Source organism: Corylus avellana, chromosome 2, assembly GCF_965113065.1.
Source record: "Corylus avellana chromosome 2, dhCorAvel1.hap1.2, whole genome shotgun sequence".
Taxonomy (NCBI): Eukaryota; Viridiplantae; Streptophyta; class Magnoliopsida; order Fagales; family Betulaceae; genus Corylus; species Corylus avellana.
Window position 1 is genome coordinate 35,904,129 of NC_142491.1, and position 25,198 is coordinate 35,929,326.

At 36.0% G+C, this 25,198-nt stretch overlaps 1 protein-coding gene across 5 annotated transcripts; it reads right to left on the bottom strand.

Annotated features, from left to right (window-relative positions):
- Positions 1-321: 321 nt before the first annotated feature.
- On the bottom strand, positions 322-13,613 carry LOC132177860 (kinesin motor protein-like protein). Of its 5 annotated transcripts, XM_059590360.2 has the most exons (15): positions 13,402-13,613; positions 13,221-13,294; positions 12,830-13,095; positions 11,978-12,199; positions 10,081-10,269; positions 6,485-6,589; positions 6,273-6,350; positions 5,959-6,040; positions 5,600-5,762; positions 4,601-4,930; positions 2,119-2,337; positions 1,416-2,016; positions 1,258-1,323; positions 603-833; positions 322-499 (listed from the first exon to the last, which is right to left on the bottom strand). In XM_059590360.2, exons 3-14 carry the CDS (start codon positions 13,040-13,042, stop codon positions 651-653), a joined length of 2,451 nt encoding a protein of 816 aa, XP_059446343.2. In that variant the 5' UTR covers positions 13,043-13,095; positions 13,221-13,294; positions 13,402-13,613; the 3' UTR covers positions 322-499; positions 603-650. The 5 variants fall into 5 exon arrangements, with proteins under 5 accessions (XP_059446343.2, XP_059446334.2, XP_059446322.2 ...); XM_059590351.2 differs by having other exon boundaries at positions 322-833; positions 12,830-13,082; XM_059590339.2 differs by having other exon boundaries at positions 322-833.
- Positions 13,614-25,198: the final 11,585 nt, after the last annotated feature.

Sequence of the window (25,198 nt, forward strand, 5' to 3'; positions counted from 1 at the left end):
CATACAAGTGTATATTCATGCAGTGTATCATTCATAAAGAAGGAGATAGCATTACGCCAAGATTTCACAAAAAAAAAAATATCATCCTGAATCCATTGTAGGAATCATTTATACACCAGGGTCAAGCTTCGACTAGAAAGCTAATGGACATGGTGAGCATGTAAAGAAAAGAATTTCAGAAAAGTGAAGAAATAATGAAGCATCTATTTCACCTTTTCTTTATAGTTTTTTTTTTTTTTTTTTTTCCTAAATATAATTTGTGATTGTGAATCAATTTCCGGTCTCCTTCAAACAACAGCCGAAGTCCACAAACCTAAAAGATCTGGGCAAGATCAACATCAGACTCATCCAAATAATACAATTGAGAACACTGTAATCTCTGATAACAGACATGAAACCTCGTTGTTCAAGCCAAAAGTTTGGATGTGAAAGCAACCATAGCTCTCAAGTACAGTTTGGCTCTGCAGTTTTTCTTAGATCCTCTCCTAAGTACCTTGACCTGGCTCATTCAATGTACTTGTGAGAGGAAGAAACAAAATATGTACCAGAAGTATAACTAGATAACCAGAAAAGGTTCATATATAGTGAGAAAGAGGAATTACATGACAGGATATAGTCCACTCGTGAAAGCAAAGAAACAACTAGCTGCCTTAACGAGGTACTCGTTTCCGACTAAGTATTTCCTGTTCTTTCAACCGGTGCTGGAACCTTGCGAGGCGAGCTTGAAGACTAACCAGCCCTGCTGCCTTACGAGAAAGCACAAAGTTCAACTGCGTCACATAGTTGTCAATGAGACTGCCTGGTTGGTCCACTTCTGCTAGCAGTTTCATTTCCTATAATCCAGGAAACATACAAGAATGAGCACTCAGATCACTGGAGAACACTTTTCGCATGAGAAATGTAGTTCCAAATCCATTTGTAAGGCCATGAAAAGAATATGTAGCTAAAATCCAAATTATTGAAATTTCAGGGTTTCATTTACTTAAGTTTGGTGGGTGGTATTATTATACTATAAAGTATTCACATGATTCAAATGACATAAATATTTCTCTTTATCTGAGGATTATAGAAAGAATGTGATCTAATCATATCACAAAACCATAGCATCAGACTGTAAAAAAACCACATGAGTGAAGCAATTCATATGCTGCAGGGATTAAAAAATTAAAGGCACAAAAATGACTAGCACAATATTTAACCTATCAAATGAAAACAACTCGAGTAACAAACTGTTAACTGATCATTTTTTTCACTTACTTCACGAACAATCTCCATGGTGTCCTCAATTTCTTTTCTATGAGCAGCAATTAAGGCCTCTTCTTCCTACAGCAGTCCAAATCACACATATAAGATGACCAAGACTTAACACAACTAAATATTTGTAATGGAAGTACAGGGCTACACAGGAAACCAACCTCAAGTATTGCATTTATATTTCCGTCAGGAGGAGGTTCAGGTTCATATTGTCGGGATCCAACATTACTTGTGCTGTAATTGCCTGTATTCGGCAGCTTGATGCCTGTGGTGGAGAGATCCGATCCACTAGAATCTTTTTTCATCCAGCTCCCCAGCTTCTCAGATTTCTCTTCCCTAGATACTTTTCTACGAGGTGGGGACACCTTTTGCACTTTCTCTTCTGTATCTACTGAGATTTGGGGATACGAGTGCGCCTTTTGAATAGTAGAATCACCATAAGAATTTTTCATTTCGTACCTCTCCCTGTCAGTTGAGCTAGAAACCACCCCTTTTTCCTCCCGCCCATTTAAGGGGTAACTTGAAGAAAAATTGGAGGGCTGTTTATTATAATCAGCAGTAGGATTGTACGAGAGACTTTCCTTTTCAGCAACCCTTCTACCTGTATCTGCTACATTCATCTCTTGACGCTGGTCATAAACATCCTCGGAGTCAAGAGAAACTGGCAGAGATAATGCTGATGAAATATCTTTATTATTTGGTGGTATTGAATTTATTGCCTGATCCTTTCTTGCATTTCCACTTTTAGAAAGACTTTTAACCCTGCTCATTTAATAGCCATTCTTCAGTTAAAGCAAAAAGATAACAGTCCACCGATACTGAGGTATTACAATTTGTTGAAGCTCATGATAGTAAATAGCATACCTATCTGCATATCGCAAAGTGTTGAGTGTATGCTCACATGAACCTGCATTTGGAGAAATGCAAGAGATCATAACAGTCCTTGAATTGCCAACAAAGGAGTCACGAAGCACTTCTGTTAGTTTGCTTCCACGAAAAGGAATATGGATCTGATCATTGTCCAGAGCACGAATGCACTCCTTGAGCGCCAAAAGGCTCTTGTTGATTTCTGCTCCCTCAATCCTGCAATGAACCAAATAATTCAGGAAATTGAAATATTAGGTCAATTTCCACAGAAATAAAACAACAGTCTGGCACTGGTGTAAAACAGCTGCACAAACAGTCAAAAAAAAAAGGAGCAATGTCTAGCTAGGAAAAAAATCTGTTTAGAGCAACTCTATGAAAACAACATAGGACATCCAATAAATGTTGCTGGAAGCATAAATGACCTTCTCGGCCCAACATGAGCTAAAGTAAATCAGTGACAAGGACTTGGTCTATGCCCAAGATGCTCCAGTTAAAGGAAAAATTCCACCTAACATGGACTAAGTTTCTCCAAGAAAGCATTGCAGTAGTCTTGGGAAAGGACAAGGAATATATCCTTACCTTCAAAAGAAAAACTACAGGAAAGAAAGAAACAATGTAAGTGAAAGAACTGACTCTGTCTAGCCCTAATAACTAGACCAAGACCCCAAAATCAAGCACCTCAAGCAGACCAAAGATGGGCTAATCATTGCCAGCTGATTCAGCTCTTAGGCTTGAGCTTGGGCAGGGCTCCTACCCAACCAGTGGTCCAATGCCAAAGAGACAGGGTAACTGCAGAAACTGCAGCAACCACCTCTTCAAAGGGTGGCTTAGGTTCATATTGTCCTAGTTCAAATCTTAAGTTGAATCAGAGCAAACCTGTTTCAGACCAGTTAGCATCTAAAACAATTGGAGTTTTAATATTAGCCACTCCAATTCTTGCATGCTTGACTACAAAATCCTAAACATCTTAATGTTTTCAAAGCCATAAAGAAGCTCCTTGAAAACATTAAGAAGCTGCCTCCTGGGCATGAGGATAAACTACTTAGCCCATCAAGGGTGAAAGCTCCTGTGTTACCTGGTAACTGGTTCTGGCTGATGGGGTTAGTTACCCGTAGGAGTTTGATTAACGGTGAGGATTGTTGTACAGTATGCGTTTGCGACGTGCAATTAATCTGAATAAAGTTCTCCTACGTTATCAAAAAAAAAAAAAAAAAAAAACATTAAGAAGCTCCTGGTTCTACAATATTTAATGTATACTATCTCCCACTTGAACTAATTTAGTTTCTTCTATATTGGGGTTCTTTCTTCTGTCAATATATTTTTTTTGATAAGTAATAAGAAGTTTTATTAAAAAAGCATAAAGGCGCCCCAAGGCGCCGTTTTATTCTTCTGTCAATATATCAAACAAGAGCATCTCAATCACTGCTTATGGCCCCAGTAAATATTATACAAAACAAATATTAACCAAAGAACTAGGGGCAAAATCAGAAACCCAAGCAAAACAATAGGATCAAACAATCAGCACTGAGGACTTGAAAGCAGAGGGTCTCTTTTGCAGGTGCCAAATAAAAAATAAGATGCACTGATCTCTTTTAAAGAATTTATACTCACTGTTGATGTTTCAGTCTTTAGGTGACAACGCGTAACCAAACACCTATAAACAAATCCTGCTTCTACTAATTTAGCCAGTCATGCAGAATGTCATAGATGTAATTTTTCTTAGTCAAACTAAAGTCAGATTAAATTTTTTATGCAGCTAAGAATAATCAGATGGAAAGTGGGAATTACAGAAATATCTTATAAGTAAAAAATATGACATGCACCGTAAAAGATGATGAAACAAGGACTTCTCAGAAAGTATGAGGTAGAGTCAGAAAACAACAGTATTAATGCAGACAGCAAAAAGAATAAGATTTTTTTTTTTTTAAGTATTAATGCACATATACCGTAAATTTTTTCTGCCTTATTTTTGGGTAAGCACGTTAAAACTACCAGTTGTCCCAAATGTTTAAGCTGATAGGAAGAGGTTAATTTAATTATTTAATCATTACTTTAACACTCCCCCTCACGTGGGAAAATGATCATCTTCGTTTCATTTGAAATTGAGAGTATCCATTTAGTGCATTTTGGACAAACTTGTCTAAAAAATTTGCCTTCCAAAAGAAAAAGACAATATTACGCTCCTAAATGCACTAAATGGATACTCTGAATTTCAAATGAAATGGAAAGGATCCGTTTTCCTTCACGTGTGCGCTCAAACTCTCTTTTAATAGATGAGGCCCAACACGTGGAATATTTAATTTAAATTGGGGGTGAATTGACGAAGTCAAGGTTCAATCATAAGACCTTTGGCTCTAATACTATGTTAAACTACCAGTTATCCTAAAAGCTTAAGCTGATAGGATGAGGTAAATTTAATCACTTAATAATTACTTTAACAAAGCAGAAAAGGAGAAATATAATGATGCACAAAGATTACCTTGTCTGTCGGTCATTATCAGTGGTGTCAGCACCTCTCTCACTGCCAGCAAGATCAATGAAAGAAATCTTCCCAACAATTTTCCCAGCTTTAGACTCATTTACATCATTGTTACGCTTGGAATCTTTTACCTCACTGTGCTTCTTAACAGCAAGTTGTAAGATAGCATGTGACCTGGAAGATTCCTCATTGGCACCAGTGGACCCTGTACTTCTTGCAGCATTACCCCTCTCAATGTATTCTTTAACAATTTGTACATCAGAAACTTCAAATTCTTGCAGTCCAACAATGCAAACTTGTTGCTTTCCATCTTCCCTCATGAAAAGTTTCCTAACAGAGAACAATGAAGTCAGTCATTGAGCAATGGCATACAAGCTAATTGTGAACACTTATGGACCCCACATTAATGCCAATACATATGTACTAATAATTTCGTGCATACAATACAAGCCCTTTTTTATATCCAACCAAAAGCTACGCATGCTTGATGTAGGACACACTATGCTTGTACCACTCAGAATGGCATTTAAAGTCATTTATCATCCTGATCCAAACATTCCATAGGTGCAAGTATTGATCCTTGCAACAGACACTAATGTACCAATTCATGTAAAGAAAATGAGTAGCTGAAGAACATGGACGCATGTTGCTTGTAGGTGATCGGAGTACAGATGCTTCACAGCATTGCAGCATATTGTCCACAAACACCAAATAGCAGGACTCAAAAATAATTCCTCCACACACAAAAACACAAAACCAGTGCCATCAACCAGATTATACACCTTCAGCTTTTGCAAGAAAACAGGCACACTAAAGTAAAACAGTTAATTTTGCAAAACAAGGACAGCATTAATAAGTTTTCTCCATAAAAATTGATATGCACATGATTCTGCAAACCTCCAATAACTACTATATCAAATCAATTACAGCAAGGTTCTCAAGCCAAAACCAAAAAAATAATAAACAAATGAAAATCCAAAAACAACGAGAAATACTAACTTTCTGTCGCTGAGAAGATCAAAGAGTTTTCCACCATATATCTCAAAATAGCTAAGCCACAATTTGAATCTCTGATTACGATAGAATGGCTGATGCAACAATCTAACAAGGTCTTCCGCAGCTCTTAAAGGTAACGGCTGCATTGTGAATGTCTTACCACTACCTGTAATAAACCAAGAAATAACATGATTCCATAAAGATGCATCCGCAGACATACAAGTTAAAATAACCTAGACAGTTTGAGAATGTCATATGATTCAGCAGACATCCAGATTCCCAACATTCAGAATGTCATATGATTCAGCAGGATAACCTTTAAAGTAGATAACTGATTAAGGAAGATCAGAATCTGAACAAACCTGTCTGACCATAAGCAAAACATGTAGCCTTTGTTCGCTCAAAAATGGTAGGAATGATTGGTTCAACAGTAACCCGGTATACCTGTCTCAGGTACCATGCAAAGAAGTCATGCTTTAAACTATATACCATCAATCAAATAGGAAAACAAATTTCATATTAAATAAAAAAAGCCTCAAACATCAAATTCAGAATACAAAAATATCATAAACACCAATAAAGAAGTGTATCAAGATTTACAATAAAATTCATGACTACCAAGTGTACCAGAGCAGCAGCAGGAGACAACTTCAATCTGTAGTATTAGAACACTTACCTCATCATTGGTGACTTGCTCATTGAGAACAGCATCAAAACAAAACTCGTGCTTCTCCACATATGCAGTCAAGTCCACCTTTAACATCAAAATTAGAAAATAAGTTCTTACAAAATGTGTGCGTGAGAGAGAGAGAGAGCATCAATTCAATTCTACATCAAATTCAGCAAAAACTAAAAGATAAGGTACTTTGTGAGAACAGAGCAAAATACCTTCACTTTGGGTTCATGAACAGCCAAATAAGAACTGTCAAACACAGTTACTATATCCTCCTCCTTCCGAGAAAGCTCCTTCTTGTTTAAAGGTCTTTTACGTACCTAAGACATGAATTCAAATTCAATGATCTTGAGATTTTCATGAAAAGAAACCATTATATGCCATCATGTGCTAGTTACCTCACCAAATCGACAGAGCAATGTAAATATCAATGAGTTATAAACAAGGATTTTATATACAAATAAGATCACAAGTTGTCAAACAACAATATCTTCTAATTACCGCATTGATTGAAACCCAAGGAATATGGCTCCTACTATAAGATAAAATATTGGAAGCAAATGTGAAGACAAGCAATCAACATTCTCCACAACTACATGCACGAGATAGGGATATTTTTTGGTCAAAAGCATTTTTCTGAAGAAAATAGTCAGGCAATCAAAAAATGAGTGTATATATATACAAGTAATTCAATAGAAGTGCCGAGGGTGCAAACCTAATATATGGGAAGTAAACAAAAGAAAACCCCTACTATAGAGGAAAAGAGGAACCAAAATGCAAGAACTCTGAAAAACTGGAAATGGGCCAACTATTGAATGATGCTATCCATGTGTAGAGTGATTAGAGCAACTTATTTTTCAGCTCTAACATCGAAGCCTCTCGATCTTCAAAGCTCCTTGCATTCTGCTCTCTCCAAATACACCACATTAGACACAAAGGAGTCAACCACCAAACTTCCAGAGCATTTCCATTACCCCTTTGTCCTCTCCAACATCTCTCTCACCCTTCTAGGGATAACCCAAACAACACCAAACAAATGGAAAAGCCAACTCCATAATTCTCTTGCAATTGCACAATGAAGAAGGAGGTGATCAATAGATTCTCCACTTTTCTTGCACATACAACATCAATCCACCACAATGACGTTCCTCTTCCTGAAATTGTCCAAGTCAAGATTTTTCCTAAAACCGTCATCCACAATAGGAATGCCACTCTCGAAGAAGCCTTAACTTTCCAAATACTCTTCCAAGAAAAAAGGGAACTAACATGTACGGATGACACATGATAGTAGGACTTGACATTAAACTTTTTTCCTTTTAGAAGGGATCTAATATTATGTGGGGGCGCCTTACGATTTTAATGATATCTCGAGTACTTATAATAAAAAATTAAAAAAAAAGGGGATCCAACAAATTACGTTATCTCCTTGCCTTACTTTATGAGAATACAACTGCTCCAAGAAAGAAGAGATCACTTCCACCTTCCGATTATGGACTGGTCTGGTAAAGAATATATTCCAATGAAGATTTCCATTTCGGAACTGTGTATGATCTGCCACTCACGCATCCTTATAACATACAATACCAAATAAGTCCGGATAAGAAATCTTCAAAGGTTGTTCCCTGCACCATTAATCATGTTAAAACATCACCTGGGAACAAATTTTAAGAAAAACCTTCCCACTTCCTCATTATACACACACTCCCACTCCGAAAGGAACATCAACCTTCCTCCAAACTACCATACTTAGTTTCCACCACCACTCTCCACAGACACAGAGCCTCCCTCTCCATAGCATACCATCACAGCCACTTTCCCAAAAGAGCTCAATTAGACTAAATCAAATTTTTTACCCCCAATACTTTTGATTTTATCGGAGTACAAATTGCCAACCACTTTACTAAATGGAACTTAAAAACTCATCGCCAAGTCCACCCCATAGAAAATCTCTCTGAAGTTTTTCAAGTCTATTAGCCACTCCGAATAGAATAGGAAATAAAGACAAATAATATGTCAGCAGATTAGAAAGAGTGTTTTTTTATCAAAGTCAACCTACCTCCCTCGAATAAAGCCTCTTCTAGCCTACCAAACGATGTTCCATTTTCTCAATGCTGCCATTCCAAATAGTATAAGCCTTGTTAGAAGCTCTTAAAAGGAAGGCCAAATACTTCAACGGCAAAGAAGCCACTCTACTCAAACTTTCCCCCTCTATGAAACTCCTTAAAAGCTTCCATGATGTCCTCTTTCAATATATCCCAACACTTATGGAAAAAAAAGCCATATAAAATCCGCCAGGTCCTTTGCCCTTATCACCATTGCACTCTTATACCACCCCCAACACTTCACACTACTCAAAGTGTCTTTCCAACCAATTTCTCTCATCCACATCAATAGACATGAATGAGGCCACCCAATTTTGGTTACCAAATATATTGTTCAAAATACAATTGAAATGCACAATATGTTCCTTCATTTTTGTAGCATCAAAAGACATTGTCCCATTAATAACTAAGGACTTCACCAAGTTATTTCTTCTATTTGAGTTTGCCACTCAATGAAAGAACTTGTATTTTTATCGCCTCTCACAACCAAAGCGCCCTTGACTTCTACCTCCAACTCGCTTCTTCAAAAAGGATAATCCTCTCCAACTCTCTAGAAATATCTTCCTTCTTCAACCTTCCATCTTTAGTTAAAGATCTTCCTTTTGCAATCATATCCAGCTTACGAATACCATCCACCATCTCCTTCCGCTGCCCTACATTACCAAAAACCACCTCATTCCGTTTCTTCAAATCCGATTTCAATGCTTTCAATTTCTGTGCCAACACATAATTAGAACCCTGAACCATAATTTCATCTTCTCCACAAAATCTTATGAGTTTAGCCACATATTCTCAAAATTAAAATACCTACTACCCCGCTCACCACACCACAATCCAACATCAAAGGAAAGTTATCCGACAGAATTCGAGGAAGATTTCTCTAAGATACATCCAAAAAATGTTTTTCCCAATTCAAAGATAGAAGGAACCTATCAATTCTAGACCATGCCGGAGAATCACGATTATTTAGACCAAGTAAAACCCCCCAACTAGCAGAATGTCCAAAAGGCCTAAAGAAAAATGAATTCCAAAAAATCCAACATTACTTGTGACTATCTAGGATTGCCTAATCTTTCACAAGGGTACTAGTCTATCACCCCCGATACACCACAGTAGCTCCCACCAACTCATAAGGCCAGCCAACTCAACCCAAAGACATTTTCTTTTTACATCATCATTAGGACCATACACACCTGCAAATGCCCATTCAAAATTCTCTATAACACTTATAAAAGAACACACTACCACAAAACCTCCCATGCACTCCTCAACCTCCTCCATCGCCTATCCCACCCACATTAACAAAAAATGCCTTCTAACACCCCTCTCGAACCCAAATATGACCAGTCCACATGTTGACATCGCCATAAATTGCGAATCACCTCCCTATAAATATACTCCATTTTTATCTCTTGTAAACAAACAATATATGCCTCCCAATCTTTGAGAAGACCTCTAACCATCAACCTTGTCTCCCTTTTATACAGGCCTCTCATATTCCATAATACAATCTTTGGTATCATAAAGACCAATTAACACCCACCCCCTTCCCTTTCACTCTATTTGAGACCTCCCTTAATATCATAATTTACTGAAAACACCAATCTCTTTAATTAGGTAACTTCACACTCAAATCTATGCTTAGGACATAATATATACAAACAGATAGACAGAAACAGAGCACCTTGCAGCCAAAACAACCAACATACCACAACTTTAATTTTAGCCACGTTGTTTTCCTTTGTGCCCTCTCTTTCATTCGTAGGTAAGGGAACTGATGCATCTGTATCTAGTTGCCCTCCTTGCTGTCCACTGCTCGTCACATTAAAGTCATTGTCAATTGCTCTTGTACCACCTGGCATAAATGGCGAGGGCTCAAAGGGTTCTGAAATAACATGCTGCAAGTGGAAACAAAATGATTTTAATAAAAGTGGAACCAAAATGATGATCTATCAGAAAATAAGAAAATATACAACATATTCTCAGCACAAATAACATCATCATAACTTTCTTATAAGACCAGATTATAAGCCACAGGTGAAAGAGCATACAATTAAATCCCTTAAAATTGATATAGACATCATAACGCATCCGGATGATAATACAATGAGTGGGGAGATATAAATAATAAATAAAAATCTGAAACAAAAGGGAAAAAAAAGTATCATTCTTCTTTTGCATGGCACTAAAAATAAAATGAAGTTTTTAGCTTCTCACCACCACATTCTCAACAAATGTAAAGAACATGTGCGCACACAGAAAAAATTTTGAGCAACTTTTCTGCAATACTGGTATAAGTACAAAAGCAATCCTAACTCCAATCCAAATAACAGGTAACCTAAAAAAAAAGGGAAAATTGACCTAAGTAATTCAAAAACATACAAATGCCTTAAAATTTCTCTCAAGGTTCTCAAACCAAGCCCTACTCCCTACTATAAGAATAATCAGTAAACATATTTTTGTTCCAGCCTAATTGATTTCCTATGTTTCTTATACTTTTTAATAAATTTAAGGGAGAAATACACTTTAGTCCCTTGAACTATCACTCATTTTGTACTTACACCTCCAAACTTTAAAAAGTGACACTATGACCTCCAATTCTACCACTGCATGTCAAATTAGACACTTTTGCATTTTTCTCCCCAAAATACCCTTAAATTTATTTAAAAAAACATTTGAAAAAAATTAAAATTATTAAAAAATTAAACAAATAAAAAAATAAACTAAAAACACCATAAAGGTGTAGCTCTTTCACATTAGCCCCTAATTTTTTTTTTTCAAATGGTTATTTTTATATATTTTTTAATTTTATTTATTGATAACTTCAAGGTTATTTTGGGAAGAAAAATACAAAAGTGTCTAATTTGACACGTAATGATAGTATATGGGGCCTCGATGTCACATTTTAAAGTTTGGAGACATAATTGCAAAATAAGTGAGAGTTTGGGGGGTTAAAGTATATTTTTCCCTAAAATTAACAAATAATTCCAGCCCCAAGATAGGTTGAGTAACTCATCCTAAGTGCAGGTATACATGACAAAATATGAATAGTTCGATGAAGCTGAAAAGCTTAAACCCCAATTGGCATCTAAATGCTCCAGTCGTTAGTTTTTTGCATCACATATAAGTGAACAGTTAGGCGAGCATATATCACTGAATAAAAATAAAAAGTAGAACAGAACTTAACCAGCATGGACGATGGTTATTCCATGGTTTTCAATCTTAGTTCTTTTAACAGTAGTCACTCAAGTGCACATATAAGTGAACAGTTAGGCGAGCATATATCACTGAATAAAAATAAAAAGTTGAACAGAACTTAACCAGCATGGACGATGGTTATTCCATGGTTTTCAATCTTAGTTCTTTTAACAGTAGCCACTCAAGTGCACCATACTCTGATTTTATCATGAAAAACTTCAGACAACCAAATTAGTATAGAAGTAGAAGTTTCTGTAAATGGTCATTCAATGGTTTTCAATCTTAGCCCTTTAACAGTAGTCACTAAAGTACACTATGATTATTTCATAATAAACTTCAGACAACTGATTAATATAGAAGTAGAAGTTCCCTGCCCAGATGGATGCAACACCTTTTACAGAAACATACCTCGGACAGAAGCTCTGTATCATCCATTGCATGAAGATCCAAAAGCCCAGCTCCAAAATCACCCCTGAACTCTTGAGAATAAAACCCATCTGATGCAGCCATCCCTCCTGAGCTTTGGGCAGTAGGTGTGTATGGCTCAGAAGCAGACTCCCCATTAAAATTGAGGTTTCTCATCAACTTAAAAAGCCTCTGTTTCTCTTCAGCAGACTGCGCTCCATAACCCTTTGACAATACCATATACTTACTCATCAATTCTCAAACTTTAGTCACATTCAAGTACAGTAAAAAACAACATTTTACAGTATCTCAACCCAATGATACCACATGGAAATTATTGTTAAAAAATATTTGTGCAGATCAATAAGCATAAAGAATGATCAAACTGAACAAGCCGAGAAGGCTAGAACTGTAAATCACTAAAAGGTGACGAGACTATATTAATCGACGCTAACAGCAAAAATCCACATTAATTTTGTCAGAAAACTTAAATAGTACAACAAACTTAAAGACATACTGTACCAAAAGACATGTATTGATCTCTCATTTGAGCAGCAATAAACAACCAGAATGGGTAATCAAAACAATCACACAGGCAACAACGTGTTTCTCTAATTTCCTTTCCACTGGATAATGTAAACCTAATAGGATCGATGAAAAGGGTGATCGAAACAACCAAGTAGACTTGCAGAAAAGTATTGCACAAACTTCATGCAGAAAAAATGCAATCCAAAGAAAGGCATTCAAAAACTTCAACAAAATCCAAGATTTCATGTTCATCAACCAGTCAGTAATTAATCAGCAAATCACGTATACTACTCGGCGAATTGGCTTGAGAAGCAATGATATGATTACCTGCATGAGAAGATTGGGGAGGAGACGGTGATCGATACCGGTGGAGGCCAAGGGAGAGGCCAGATGCTGCAACCCGGCGGACTGGAGCCAACGCGCCATGACCGCATCCCCCGCGTCGCTAGCGGGGCCTGCATTGTGGAGGGACCCGCCGCCGGTGTGGTCGTAGAGGGCGGTCGCGGCCGCAGCATTGCTCTGCTGCATCTGGCCACCCATGTGGCGCTGCGATCGCCTTTGAGGAGCCAATTTTCAAGATCTATTGAACAACGCTTCACACACAAACCATCCATCAAATTCAAAATCAAGAAAAAAAAAAACATACACTGAAATTACATTATCAAAACGAAACAAAAAAGCATTCTCGAAGCCAGTGATCTGAACGAACGGTGCTCACAAGGAGGGGAAAAATCGAATTCGAAGTCGAACATGAAAGCGACGACTCGAGAACCGGACTCAAATCCACGGAATCTGCAATTAGATGAAATCCGATTCTAAAATAAATTCAACTCTGAGCTTTCAAATTCAAATCGAAAAAGTTAAGAGCTCAACTATTTCGAACACACAGACACTCGTACCGAATTACGACCAAGGAAAACGATTACACGATCGAGATCTGTGCTCCGAAATGGTTGCAATTTGGGGGTGCGATCAGATCCACAATGCCAAAGCAAAACCCTAATTCGATCGTACGGGAAAGGTTCAATGTCCCTCTCTCACTCTCTCTCTCTCTCTCTCTTCTCTTCCCTCTCTGTGCAAGCAATGGCTGAGAGGGTACGCCTTGTTGATATAAATTACTTTGCGAAAGGAAATGTGACAATTACAGTTTTGGTTACATTATTGTTTTCAAAAGTACTAAACGCCTAAACGGCTATTTTAAACTTTACCGTAAAGACTAATACGCCCTCCTGGTTGTTCATTCGGTCGGGTGCGTCGTTTCGTCGTTGACGACGATGAGCTTGAGAGGCGGGTGCCATATGGAGGGTGGGGTCGGGTTTGGCGGAACAGGATCTTTAAGATAGTATTCATTTTACGAAGGATTTATATTCTATGTATGCAAGGGTATATAAGAAATTTTAATGTTAATACATTATTTTAAGAAATTAAAAAATATAAAATTATGTATATTATTAAATACATTAACTTTAAATCTTGATCATAAATATTATCCATTTCATTTAAAATGAAACTTATTCTAGTGTGACTTAACCACAGTGTAAAACTATAGTAAAACTTAAATGACTATCTTTAGCGATGATTTAACAATAGATGGTTTCTTTTCTTTCTTTGCTTTTCTCTCGAATATTTTATTCTCTTTAACTAAATAATTTAGAGCATATTTAGGATTACATTTAGATTTTAAAAAGTATTTTTAGTACTTAAAAATTACTTCTTTGACTTTTTTTATTCTAAAATTGGCTTTGGGATTGCATTAGAAAATAGAAATTTTAAAACTAAAAAAAGTTTCATTTTAAGCTTTTTTTCAAAGTGTATTTAGGCTCTTTTTTAGCGATTTTACTAACATATCAGTTTTTTGTTTAGTACAACTTTTTAAATACTAAAAATATGTCACTTAGAAAAAAGATACTAAAACTACTTTTTAAGTTCGGGATATACACAACTTTCTATGAGGAGATAGACCAACCAACCTCCATAATTTCTTTATTTCATACGCATCAGATACTTATTAGAATACGTCTGACTTTGAAAGTGATCCCTTTCAAATTTTATTTTTAACTACATTTTAAAAGTATTGGTTGAGTTAACATTTTTAAGTATGTAACATTCTCATAAAATTATTCTTAAAAAAATTGTATGGTGAATGTTTACATCTTCCAAAAAGTAACTTAAAAAAAAAAAAGCTTATTGGGACAATTTTCTTTTGTGGATTAGAGAATGTTCAGCATTATACGTTTTACTCTTTAAAAAATATTTTTTTGTCATCTATGTTAAAATATCTAACACCATCTGAATGGTCTCATTCCATTGTATATATATGCATGTAAATATGCCCAATGATAAATCATTAATCAGTCAAATTCTGGATGGCAGATCATTGTAATAATCTGAAAGTAGCTCGGCATTTTGATTTGGCTCCCAGTTAAAAGCAGAGGTTTAGTCAAATCAGTCCTAAATCATTCATTAAACAAAATAAAAATCAGCCCTAAGCAAAAATGGCCAGACGGCATTTTAAAACATATGTACGATAAGGGAAAAAGAATCAATAACATAGCAGGACAGGATTGTTTAGCTAGGATCTCTTTTATACATATACATATATACACTATATAGTGTATGTATGTATGTATGTATACAAGAGATCCTAGCTTTCTAACTCTTTCAATCACATTAAGGAGGTTTATAAATCACACCAAAAACTCCTTGGCCAAGTTGTTCACCGGCTTGAATTCTTAGCCACAAACTATGATAATTTCAATGGCACCCATCATTGTGAGCAAAGAAACAACTCCTCTAGAAGGAACTTGAACCAAAGGGATGGCAATTTAGAGGCTTCAAGTGGCATTCAAACATGTACCTTGCAGCTTGAATTCCCAAAGTTTGATGGCCAAGATTCCTCAGAATCGCTTTACAGGGCACAACAATTCTCCACTTATCATCAGAACTCACCCCAACATCGTCTCATGGTGGCATCATTCCATATGATAGGGAAGGCTTTCCCTTGGTTTAAGTGGATGGAAAATGCTAGAGCTTTCACTAGTTGGGAGCCTTGTCAAGCATTGGCAGTCCAATTTGGGCCTCATGAGTTTGACAATCACGTTAAATCCCTAACCAAGCTTCGACAAGTGAGTTCAATTGAAGAGTACCAATGAACAGTACCAATTGGGTTCTACTCTTTAGGACTTTGCTTAGTTGTGGATGAAATTCTTTCTTGTAGGCAACCCTTTATTGTTAAGTGGAGCCTCATCCTCACGATCTGGCGATCTTGGCTACGATCATGTTATGGAGGCCCTCGACCAGCAGGGTCAGCAGCTTGCAGCTCTTTAAGAAATGATGGGGTGCCTGACTATAGCATTTCAGGTAGAGAGGGCATTGGCAGTTGTCGAGTGGAGCACACGTGGGGAAGACTCTAGGAGGATCCTGGAAATCTACAACCAGGCAGGAGGACCACCGCTAAACATAGAAGACTATGAGATTCGTAGCCCGAGCATCAGCTGCGGTTGGGGGAGTCCCACCAGACAGAGTTCCTTAGGATGGAGCTCAACGGAGCGTAGCCCCAGGGGTGCCCAGTTGTAGTGACCCAAAATAATTAATTAGGCATAAGACAGCTTGGTTAGGGGATTAATTGGACTTTAGGTCACTAATTACAGCTGGAAGAGCATTTTCAAAATTTTTGACTTTCCGAGCTACAATACATGAACGCTCGCGTGGGGGACCACACAAGCACTCGCCTGCTACAGCACACAAGCTCTCGTGTGGGGACCAGGCCGAGCACTAGTTGACTTTTTGTTAACCGATGGTTTTTACCCAATCGTACACCTGAAAAGCAATTTTTACCTTTTGTGAACAGTAAACGAGCACTCTCTGCTACAATACGCGAGCACTCACACCTTTTCATAATTGTACATCTGAGCATTTTTTACTTTTTGTGAACAGTACGCGAGCACTGGCATCTTTTTAGAATCATACATCTGAGCATTTTTAACCCATAGTGAACAGTACACGAGCACTCGCTGCTACAGTACGTGAGCACTCGCACTTTTTCAGGATTTCTCCTACAGCGCCCTCAATTTTTTTTCTCTATATAAACCCACCCCTCACACGATCCTTAACCCTCATTTTAGCCTCTATTGCCCTAGAGAAACCCCGCTTGGTTGATTTTTGAGAGTTCGTGAGTGTTCTTGGAGACGGAGGAGGTGTAGAGCTCTAGCTATCTTCTAAGGTGACTTGTTAATCCTTCTTTCATGCTTTTCTAATTGTTGTTACTACTCTCTTAATGTTACAAACTTTAAAGATGCCTTAACAAGTTCTTGTGCCCATTTTCTTGTAAAACCAAGAGCGATTTCGAAGGTTTCCAACTCACCCTTGTTCTCTTTAAAAGTTGCATGATAATATGTTTTGCACTTGGATGAAAACCAATAATGTTTTCAAAAGGCTTTTAAACACCTTTTTGATTCTTTGTGTTGTATTTTCTTGTGATGCTTGTGTTTATTTTGAGCGTAAGAAGGAAAATACCAACCCATAGCCTTAGATAGAAGCCTAGACACATTTTTGGAGATCTTTGGCCGAGTCTTACTCCCTAACCAAACGCTCGCCCTAGGGAGCGAGCCACACGTCCCCTTAACCCCAATAGTGTAGTAATTTAGCAGTCATTTACGTTAGATGGAAGCTTGTAGAGTTCTCTAGTACTGCTTATAACAATGATTCGTGTTTCGTTATAGCAAGGATTCGTAATTTCAGAGGACTCGAGCAAACAAACGAGGTAAATAAATACATACGAATACTTTTCTTAAAAACGTGGAATATGCTAGCTGACTGACCACGCGTATAATACAAGCATGTCTACATTTTTGTAATAACTTGGTCACTGCTTTAATAACTGATTGATAAGATGTATCGTATGACATGGTACACTGATACATGCAGTATAATGGCCATGGGCATACTATATAGACTTGATTCTATGGTTAAATGTTGTGTGTTGCTGTATAGGCCTTGGATCCAATGGTAGTTTCGTTACTGGCGCAACCTAAATGGGTAGTCACTACAGGACGTACATCATTAGTAACGTAGGCCACCCAAGGTCGGAATCAGTCAGGCTGCTAGTGATGGATGGTAGCGTATAATGATCGAGGCATCGGCATTGTATTACAGATTCCTCGGGATAGTGCCAACCCTGCTGAAAATGAATAATATCTCGGGTAGACCATACATGATAGTTACGACATATAAAACATTAGTTTTCTGCATTCAAATATTTAAGTGATTGCAGCCGGGAGAACACCATCTTTAATCAACCAAACAATATTTTCAAGGTGTATTAACGGAGACAACACCTCCTTTCAATGTTTACCAAAAACTGCATGTTTATTTCTGCTATATATATATATATATATATATATATATATATATATATATATATATATATATATATATATATATATTGAGAAAAACATAACATTTCATTCAATAATACCACGAGCATAAAGCTCTTACCTCACAGAGCAAAGCTTTGAAGCAACCATTGCATAAAACTACAAGATTACCAGGTTTAGTAGAAGATTCGAGACCAATCCGCTAACTCATGACTAAAATCAGATTTAATACTAGATCTGTGACTGACTGACTCAATCAAATGCAAGGATAGCAATTATTCCTCGACCCTGAGAGCGGAAAGACTCTCATACCGAAACTTTTCCTCCTCGACCCGAAGGTCAGGATAATGATCACATCCATAACCCAAAGGTCCGGACCAAAACTAATTAACCCGAAGGCGCCATAAATCGAGTGAGAGGAAAGAGCCTTATTACAAGCCGAACAAAACAGGAAAATAAAACAATACAGGGAAAAAACACATGCCAAAACACAAATACATCTTAAAGAAACAACAAAACAGGGAAATAAAACAAGAAAATAAACAGCACACTCCGATCACGCACATGCCGGGAACTGAAAACCGGGGGGGCGTTGGAAGCTCATCGCGGCGGGGACGCATTGAAAGGCCCAGCAGTGGACGGTGGGTGGCGAACAGGCGCGAAGAAGACCGGCAAAGCAAGACCTGAAAACAATCACAAACAAGAAAAAAATGGAAAAAAAAAAAAAACAACAAGGAACCACCAAAACAGGGAAAATGAGCACTAAGCGAAAAGACGGTAGCCGGAAGGGAGCCGAACCCGTGCAGGCCGAAAACCGCTGCGTAAGGGGCGTGTGAGCTCGACGTGGTGGGGACGCATGAAAGAAAACCCTAATAGCAGACGGCAAAGCAGCAACCACAGACAAAATCTGGAGGGAGTTTGAAAGAAAGCCTCCCACAAGCCGAACCTACAAAGTGCCAAAACAAGGTCATGGAGCCCGCTGCAGAAAATGAAGGCGGGGGAAGAAAAGCGGCAGGAAAGGAGCAAAAGCTGAGAAAAACAGAAGGGGAAAGAAGCGGCAAGGAAGGGGAAGAGAGGAGGCACTGGGGCTAGGGCATCAGGTAAATAACTAGCACCGGAGCGAGGAGGACGAGGGGAGAAGGGAGGCAGCCAAACGGCCAACCCTCCTCCCCTGTGTGGCTGAAGGGTTTCGCTTTTCTCTTTGGCGGCTAGATAGAAAAGAGCTAGGGTTTTTTGCTCCTTAAAATCGTCCCTTTTTACTTATTTCTGCTTAATAATAATAAGCTCATATCATACTCAATTGTGAGGTTTACTTACTAAGTCGTTAGACTTACGCGGTTATTACTCTTATAGGAAACCTGTTTCTAGAACCCAAGAGTGATATCGTTGCCACTATAGACTTTGCTTTAAGATCTTCATGTTGTTATTAGATTTGCTTTATATTATTGTTAGTTGCTTGATGAGTGTTAATATATATATATATATATATATATATATATATATATATATATATATATATATATATATATATATATATATATATATACATATTTAACCCCTTAATTTATGTGTGTTAATCTCTTAGTTGTGCTATTTTGTGCTGTTTTATTTCATTTTTGTGCTTTTATTAGTTTTTAGGTGTTTGAAGGAAAAGGAAGCGTTTTTGAAAGTTTCGAGCATAAAAGACTAGTTTTGGGAAAAGCTGGAGCTAAGATCGAGCGCACCACACCTAGGCTCGAGCGTAGAAGAGGAACGATCAAGTGCAATCTACGATCAAGCGCAAGGCAGTGCGAGCGAGCGCACTCGGGCTGCTCAGATGTGGAAAGACTTATTTTCACTTAAAATTAGGTTTTCCAAACCCTAATTGGACTAGGGGTCTGTCTTCCGATTTTATTAGGTTTTCTAGGGTTTCTAGGTTTTCCTAAAGTCTATAAATAGACCTCTAAGCCTCTTAGGAAAAAAAAAAAAAAAAGACTATCTTGGAGAGAAGAATTGGAGGCTACTTCAAGAAGCGTGTTCGGTTTCTTCTTTCCCTTTCTTTTTAGTTTTATTTAAATTATGTGTAACTAAACCTTTGTTAGGGATAGATTGAAGCCCTAATCATTTCTTTTTAAGATTCAATACTAGTGCCTTTGTTTCAATTTTATTTTGGGTATGTTTAATTGATTATTGTCTATGTGATTGAATTCCTCATATGCATATGGTATGGATCTGTTAATTAAGTCAATTTAGATGACCGAATCTTGGGCTTAATAAAGTGACAAAATAACCTAATCATGGGTTCTTGGCTTAATAAACATGGGGAACTATGAGTAGATACCATGTCTTAGGACTCATGTGTTTGTTGATTTCCATAGAATTATGTTTTCCTAAATAACAACTTAGTAGATACCATGTTAAATTCTTTAGGGAAGAAAAGAATTATAGTAGATTCCATGTCTAATTCATTGCTTAGGGAGATCAATAACTTAAGGTGTAAATACCATGCCCTTAGATTGCCACACATTAAATATACCATATGATTGGAACATTGGCTTAGTATTATCTTAATTAGTCTGATTAGTGGTGGATGTCAAATCCTTAACCTTTTCATTATCTTTATCTCTTTCAACATTGCAAATCTGTGACAATTTGACTTTTTAAATTGGAAAAATAGTTTTAAACAAAAATCAACAATCCTCATGAGATTTTCTCGTATTTGCATAACTATACTATTGTTTGATCTTGTGCACTTGTAAGTAAAAAGTACCAAGCATTCGCCTATTAATTTAAGAGGGTATTTGGCACAACATTGCACCATGTCTTAATTTAAGGATTTTACTTGTACCATAATGATTGATAAATTTCTCAGATTTATTTCACATTCATATGCATTAACTTTGATAATGCTTAGAGGGACGGTTACTCATTTAGCCACCAGTTGGTTAAACTTGGGTAATTGCAAGTGATCTTGTCAAGCTGGCCAATGTCAGTTTTGAGGGCGTTACACCGGTAGCCTCTTTAGTAGTGATAGATATTTTGTTTAGGCGTTAGGGCCTATGTTTTGATGTATTATGCTACACTTAAAGTCCACCCTAGCGGTGGCAATTTTGGATGTTGTATATATTTTTATTTTTATTTGGTTTGATCTTATGTTCCGAGTAATTTTAGGTGGCCTATTTGTGTCATACTAAAAATGATGTAACTATTAAAATCAATTTGTGATCAAAATTCAATAATAATCAATCACAAGCCCAATGATAATTTTAATAGCCACATCATTCTTAATAAGACACAAGTAGGCCACCTAAAATTACTCCTTATGCTCTTGCTATTTTGTTATCCTTTTATTTAATTTAACATTTGCATCTTTAAAATAATTATCATCATTATTTTATTAAATCTCTTTTTAACCAAATCAACATTTTTACGGTATCTTTCAAAAAGAAGACAGGGAAGCGTTTTAACACTAAAACGCTTCATTGACTTGACACAAATGATTTTTACGGTATCTTTATTGACTTGACACAAATGATTTTTTTGAAAACAAGTTTTAATAAAAATAAATATATGCCAAAATGAACGAAAATTAGCTCTAATCTTTTTTTTTTTTTTTTTTTTTGGACATGTTCACATAAAAAAAAAATAAAAGTTCGAACTAGTGACCTTTACTTCATGAAATGTGATTTACAACCCATTAAATTACCCTGATTGAGCTCTAATCATTTAGTTTCATTTCATTTCTACTATCACACACTTGTTAAACCTACCATCGACGATTCGTTCAAAATCATTTCCTCATTTTTTTTTTTTAAAAAAAAAAAGAGTGATTGCATTTGACGAAAGTGATGCACCAATAGTTGGATTAATTACTCATCAATGATATGGTCCGATGATTGAAAATGTCAATCTCATTGGGAAGAACTCACTCAAAACTGTCCAAGCCTATCCATAGATAAGACTGTCATCTTTCTTGTCATTTATCCAATTTTCTGATTACATATAATTGAGTTTGATTATCCAACGGATAGCGACTGGCTTTGGATTCCGGTATTTAAGCAGAAGACATGGCAGAATTTGCTGAGAATGTTCGAGTGAGGTGGAACACGTAGCATGTGACACCCATGCCACTCGCATTACACACGCGCTCTAAATGCAGACGTGGGCTAATTGCTTCCCATTGATGGCTCTGAAAATAATGTAATGGTCTCCTGCCATAATCATTACCAAAGAGTTAATTTACTTGCAGAGTTGCAGGGGGACCGTACCATTCCCTATAACTCGTCTTCCAAAAGTAAATAATACGTGAGAGTTTGTACCTTATTATTTATTATTATTATTATTATTATTTTTATGTCTACACAAAAGATGTGAAAATTCTCTCACAAGAATGTAAAACTTACAATTTTTTTTTTTTTATAAATTGATGTGACACAGTATTATTAAATTTCTCAATATTTGAATTTATTTCATATCTAATCATATTGTGTCATATCAATTTATAATTTTTTTAAAAAAACTTTATTTATAAGCGTAGTATTTTCCAAACAACTAATACCATATTTTATTCTTTTCTCTCTTTTATTTATTTTTTCTCCCCCCCCCCCTCTCTTCATCGGTAGACTAACTTGATTCTCCTCTTAAAAAAAAAAAAAAAAAAAAAAACTTGATTCTTAGGGACTAGCAGCACTTTCACTATATGCTTTTTAAAACTTTTATATTGTGTGTATTTAGTTTTTTTTTTTTTTTAATTAAAAAGGCAACGGGGAAGACCAAATATAGCTATTTTAGTTGGGCATAATTCAACTCTATCAGGATATCAGTAAAATTCGCAACTAATACTAATAAGATTAGGGAAGCTTATTTTAAGAGTCAAACTCTCACCCTAATACATACCTTAACAACTTTAGAGATTTTCTTGATACCACTAAACTACCACTACTACCACTGATAGCCTGCATGTTTAGTTAATAAGAGAAAAAGTATATCCAATAGCTTCTTTTTTTCTTTTTTCTTTTTTTAAACACATTTTACTTTTTCATTAGCAATTTTTAGGCAAGCATAGACTATAATTTAAGTATTCTTTTTATTTTTTAATCATTTCTCTTTATTTTTAAGAATGAAATAAAAAATCTGCTAGAATATATATTAAAAAAGTAATAGTCTTCAAAGAGTAGCTCAATCAGTTGGAGACCATACCTTATGAAACAAAGGTCATTAATTTCAATCTCCCTCCTCTCTTTTCCTTTCTTTATGCAGACATGCCAAAAAAAAAAAAAAAGATATAGTAAGCTTGAGTTTTCTACCATTAGCATAATGAGCCAATCAAAATCTTGTGAGATAGAGTATATCTAAACGTCAAAGATATATATATATATATATTCTAATTGAATAAGGAAAGGGCTACAGAGGAGGATCTTTTCCACTTCTGATCCAGATGGAAGAGAGAGTAGGAGATCCTGTGGGAATGCTTCCAAAAACAAGATGGGAAGCGGTCCATTTACCTAAAGCATATGCCCGAAAATAGAGTATAGAGTATAGAGTATGTTTCTTATGAGTCATAGAAAAAACAAATACTCCATTACATTAAAAATAAAAAATAAAATCGATAATAAGGGGGAAAAAAATTGCACGCATAGCTAACAATAATTAAATTATACTGTGCTGACATATGAATGAAGTTAAAGTAATTGAATTGCTCCACACCCAAGTGTTAGGTCAATCAAGAAATTCAAATTTCGATCAACAATATGAATAATACACCCACTTATATGACCCCAAGAGACATTTTACGTCATCTTATTTGATATATTTATCATAGTTAAAATGGCTGACACAAATATTACCATTATAACTTATCGATAGTGTGAATTTATAAATGTTATTATATAATTCTTTGTATTTAATTATATTGTTGTTCTTAATAATAATAATTAATAGGGGAATCGATAGGTTGGTGTAAGGCTTTAATTACCCGGTTGTTGTAGTGCTTCAGTCACATATAGCTGTTGGGTGAGGATCTATAGTCTCTCAATTTGCAAAAATCCCAAGAGACATAAAAAGAAATAATAATAATAATAAAAGCAGACAAAATCCTTGATCTTTGTGCCAAAGGTACTCAATGGTCCTCAGTAAATTTAAATTGAATGCTGAGAAGGGGTCAAACTTTACAAAACGTAAAATTAGTTGTTACTGTGGTCAGGATAAAACTTAAAATTAGTCTCTATAGTTTATATGATTTACAATTAATTTTTTTTGTTAGTATCAAAATTAATTTAGAGGTATTTTAGGTATGTCAAAAAAAATAATTAAAAAACTACAATCAAATTTTACCCGCTAATTTTATAGATTTTATTAGTGTGGCATTGGCTTAAATGCAACAAGTGTCACAATTTTATTGATTCTGACGTTTCACGTTATTAAAATCTAATAAGTCAGTGAACATAATTTGACTGTAGTGACTTTTTTTTTTTTGGTATATCTCATGAATCTTTGATTTAATTTTAAGGATATAGTTTTACTGTCCCCAAGAGGTAGCTCAATCGATTGGGATCACTCCTAATAAAGAATCTCCATCCTCACTCTTGTGCCGACATGTTAAAAAAAAAAAAAGGATAGAGTTTTCCTCCACCAAAAAAAAAAAAAATAACATGTGTTACTTTTCATGTGAGAGACACATATTTTTTAATTAACATGTGAGAAACACATGCTTTTTATCCTTGCAATTAAAAAAAGTTTGTGTTTCTCACTTGTAGAAGACACATGTCATTTTTAGAAAATAGATTTGAGAAATTTCCTCCAACCGAGCTCGAAGGAAAACTCTATCTTAACTTTAATACCACAAAAATCTAATTACGAATCGAGTAAACCATATAGTCTAATTTTACATTTTTCCCTAGTCATTATATGCGAGAAAGATACACATTTTACTACTTTTGTGCAGGTTCATGGCATAGATGTAATATTCTTAATAACTCTGGCCAGGGTGACGCATAAACAATACGATATGATATAATGATGATGACAACAGCGTTACGATAAAATATTAAATTTGTATTTTTTTTAGGTGACCTTTTATGTTTGTATGAAATTCCTAAAAAGATAAACCTTTATGCTTTTTAATTTAACATTTTCCTCCGCTCCTTGCTTTATGGGTAGATAATTAAGAACATGTTAATTAAGATACCCTACACGTCATTTTCCCAGTATATTCTTTAATTTGACCGTAAAAGTAATAATTGAATTTAAAATTTTATAGTAATTTTCATCGCCACGTCAAAAAATATGCTCTTAGGAGTGCGGGAGTGGAAACATTATGTAGCATTTCTCATGTTATTACAAG

Excerpts from the sequence above, each read along its gene's own strand:
- LOC132177860 (XM_059590351.2), bottom strand. The coding sequence starts at position 13,042 with ATGGGTGGCCAGATGCAGCAGAGCAATGCTGCGGCCGCGACCGCCCTC. Across the intron at positions 6,351-6,484 it reads TTCATGAACCCAAAGTGAAG|GTGGACTTGACTGCATATGT; the intron begins GTATTTTGCTCT and ends TTGATGTTAAAG. Across the intron at positions 4,931-5,599 it reads GATCTTCTCAGCGACAGAAA|GAAACTTTTCATGAGGGAAG; the intron begins GTTAGTATTTCT and ends GTTCTCTGTTAG.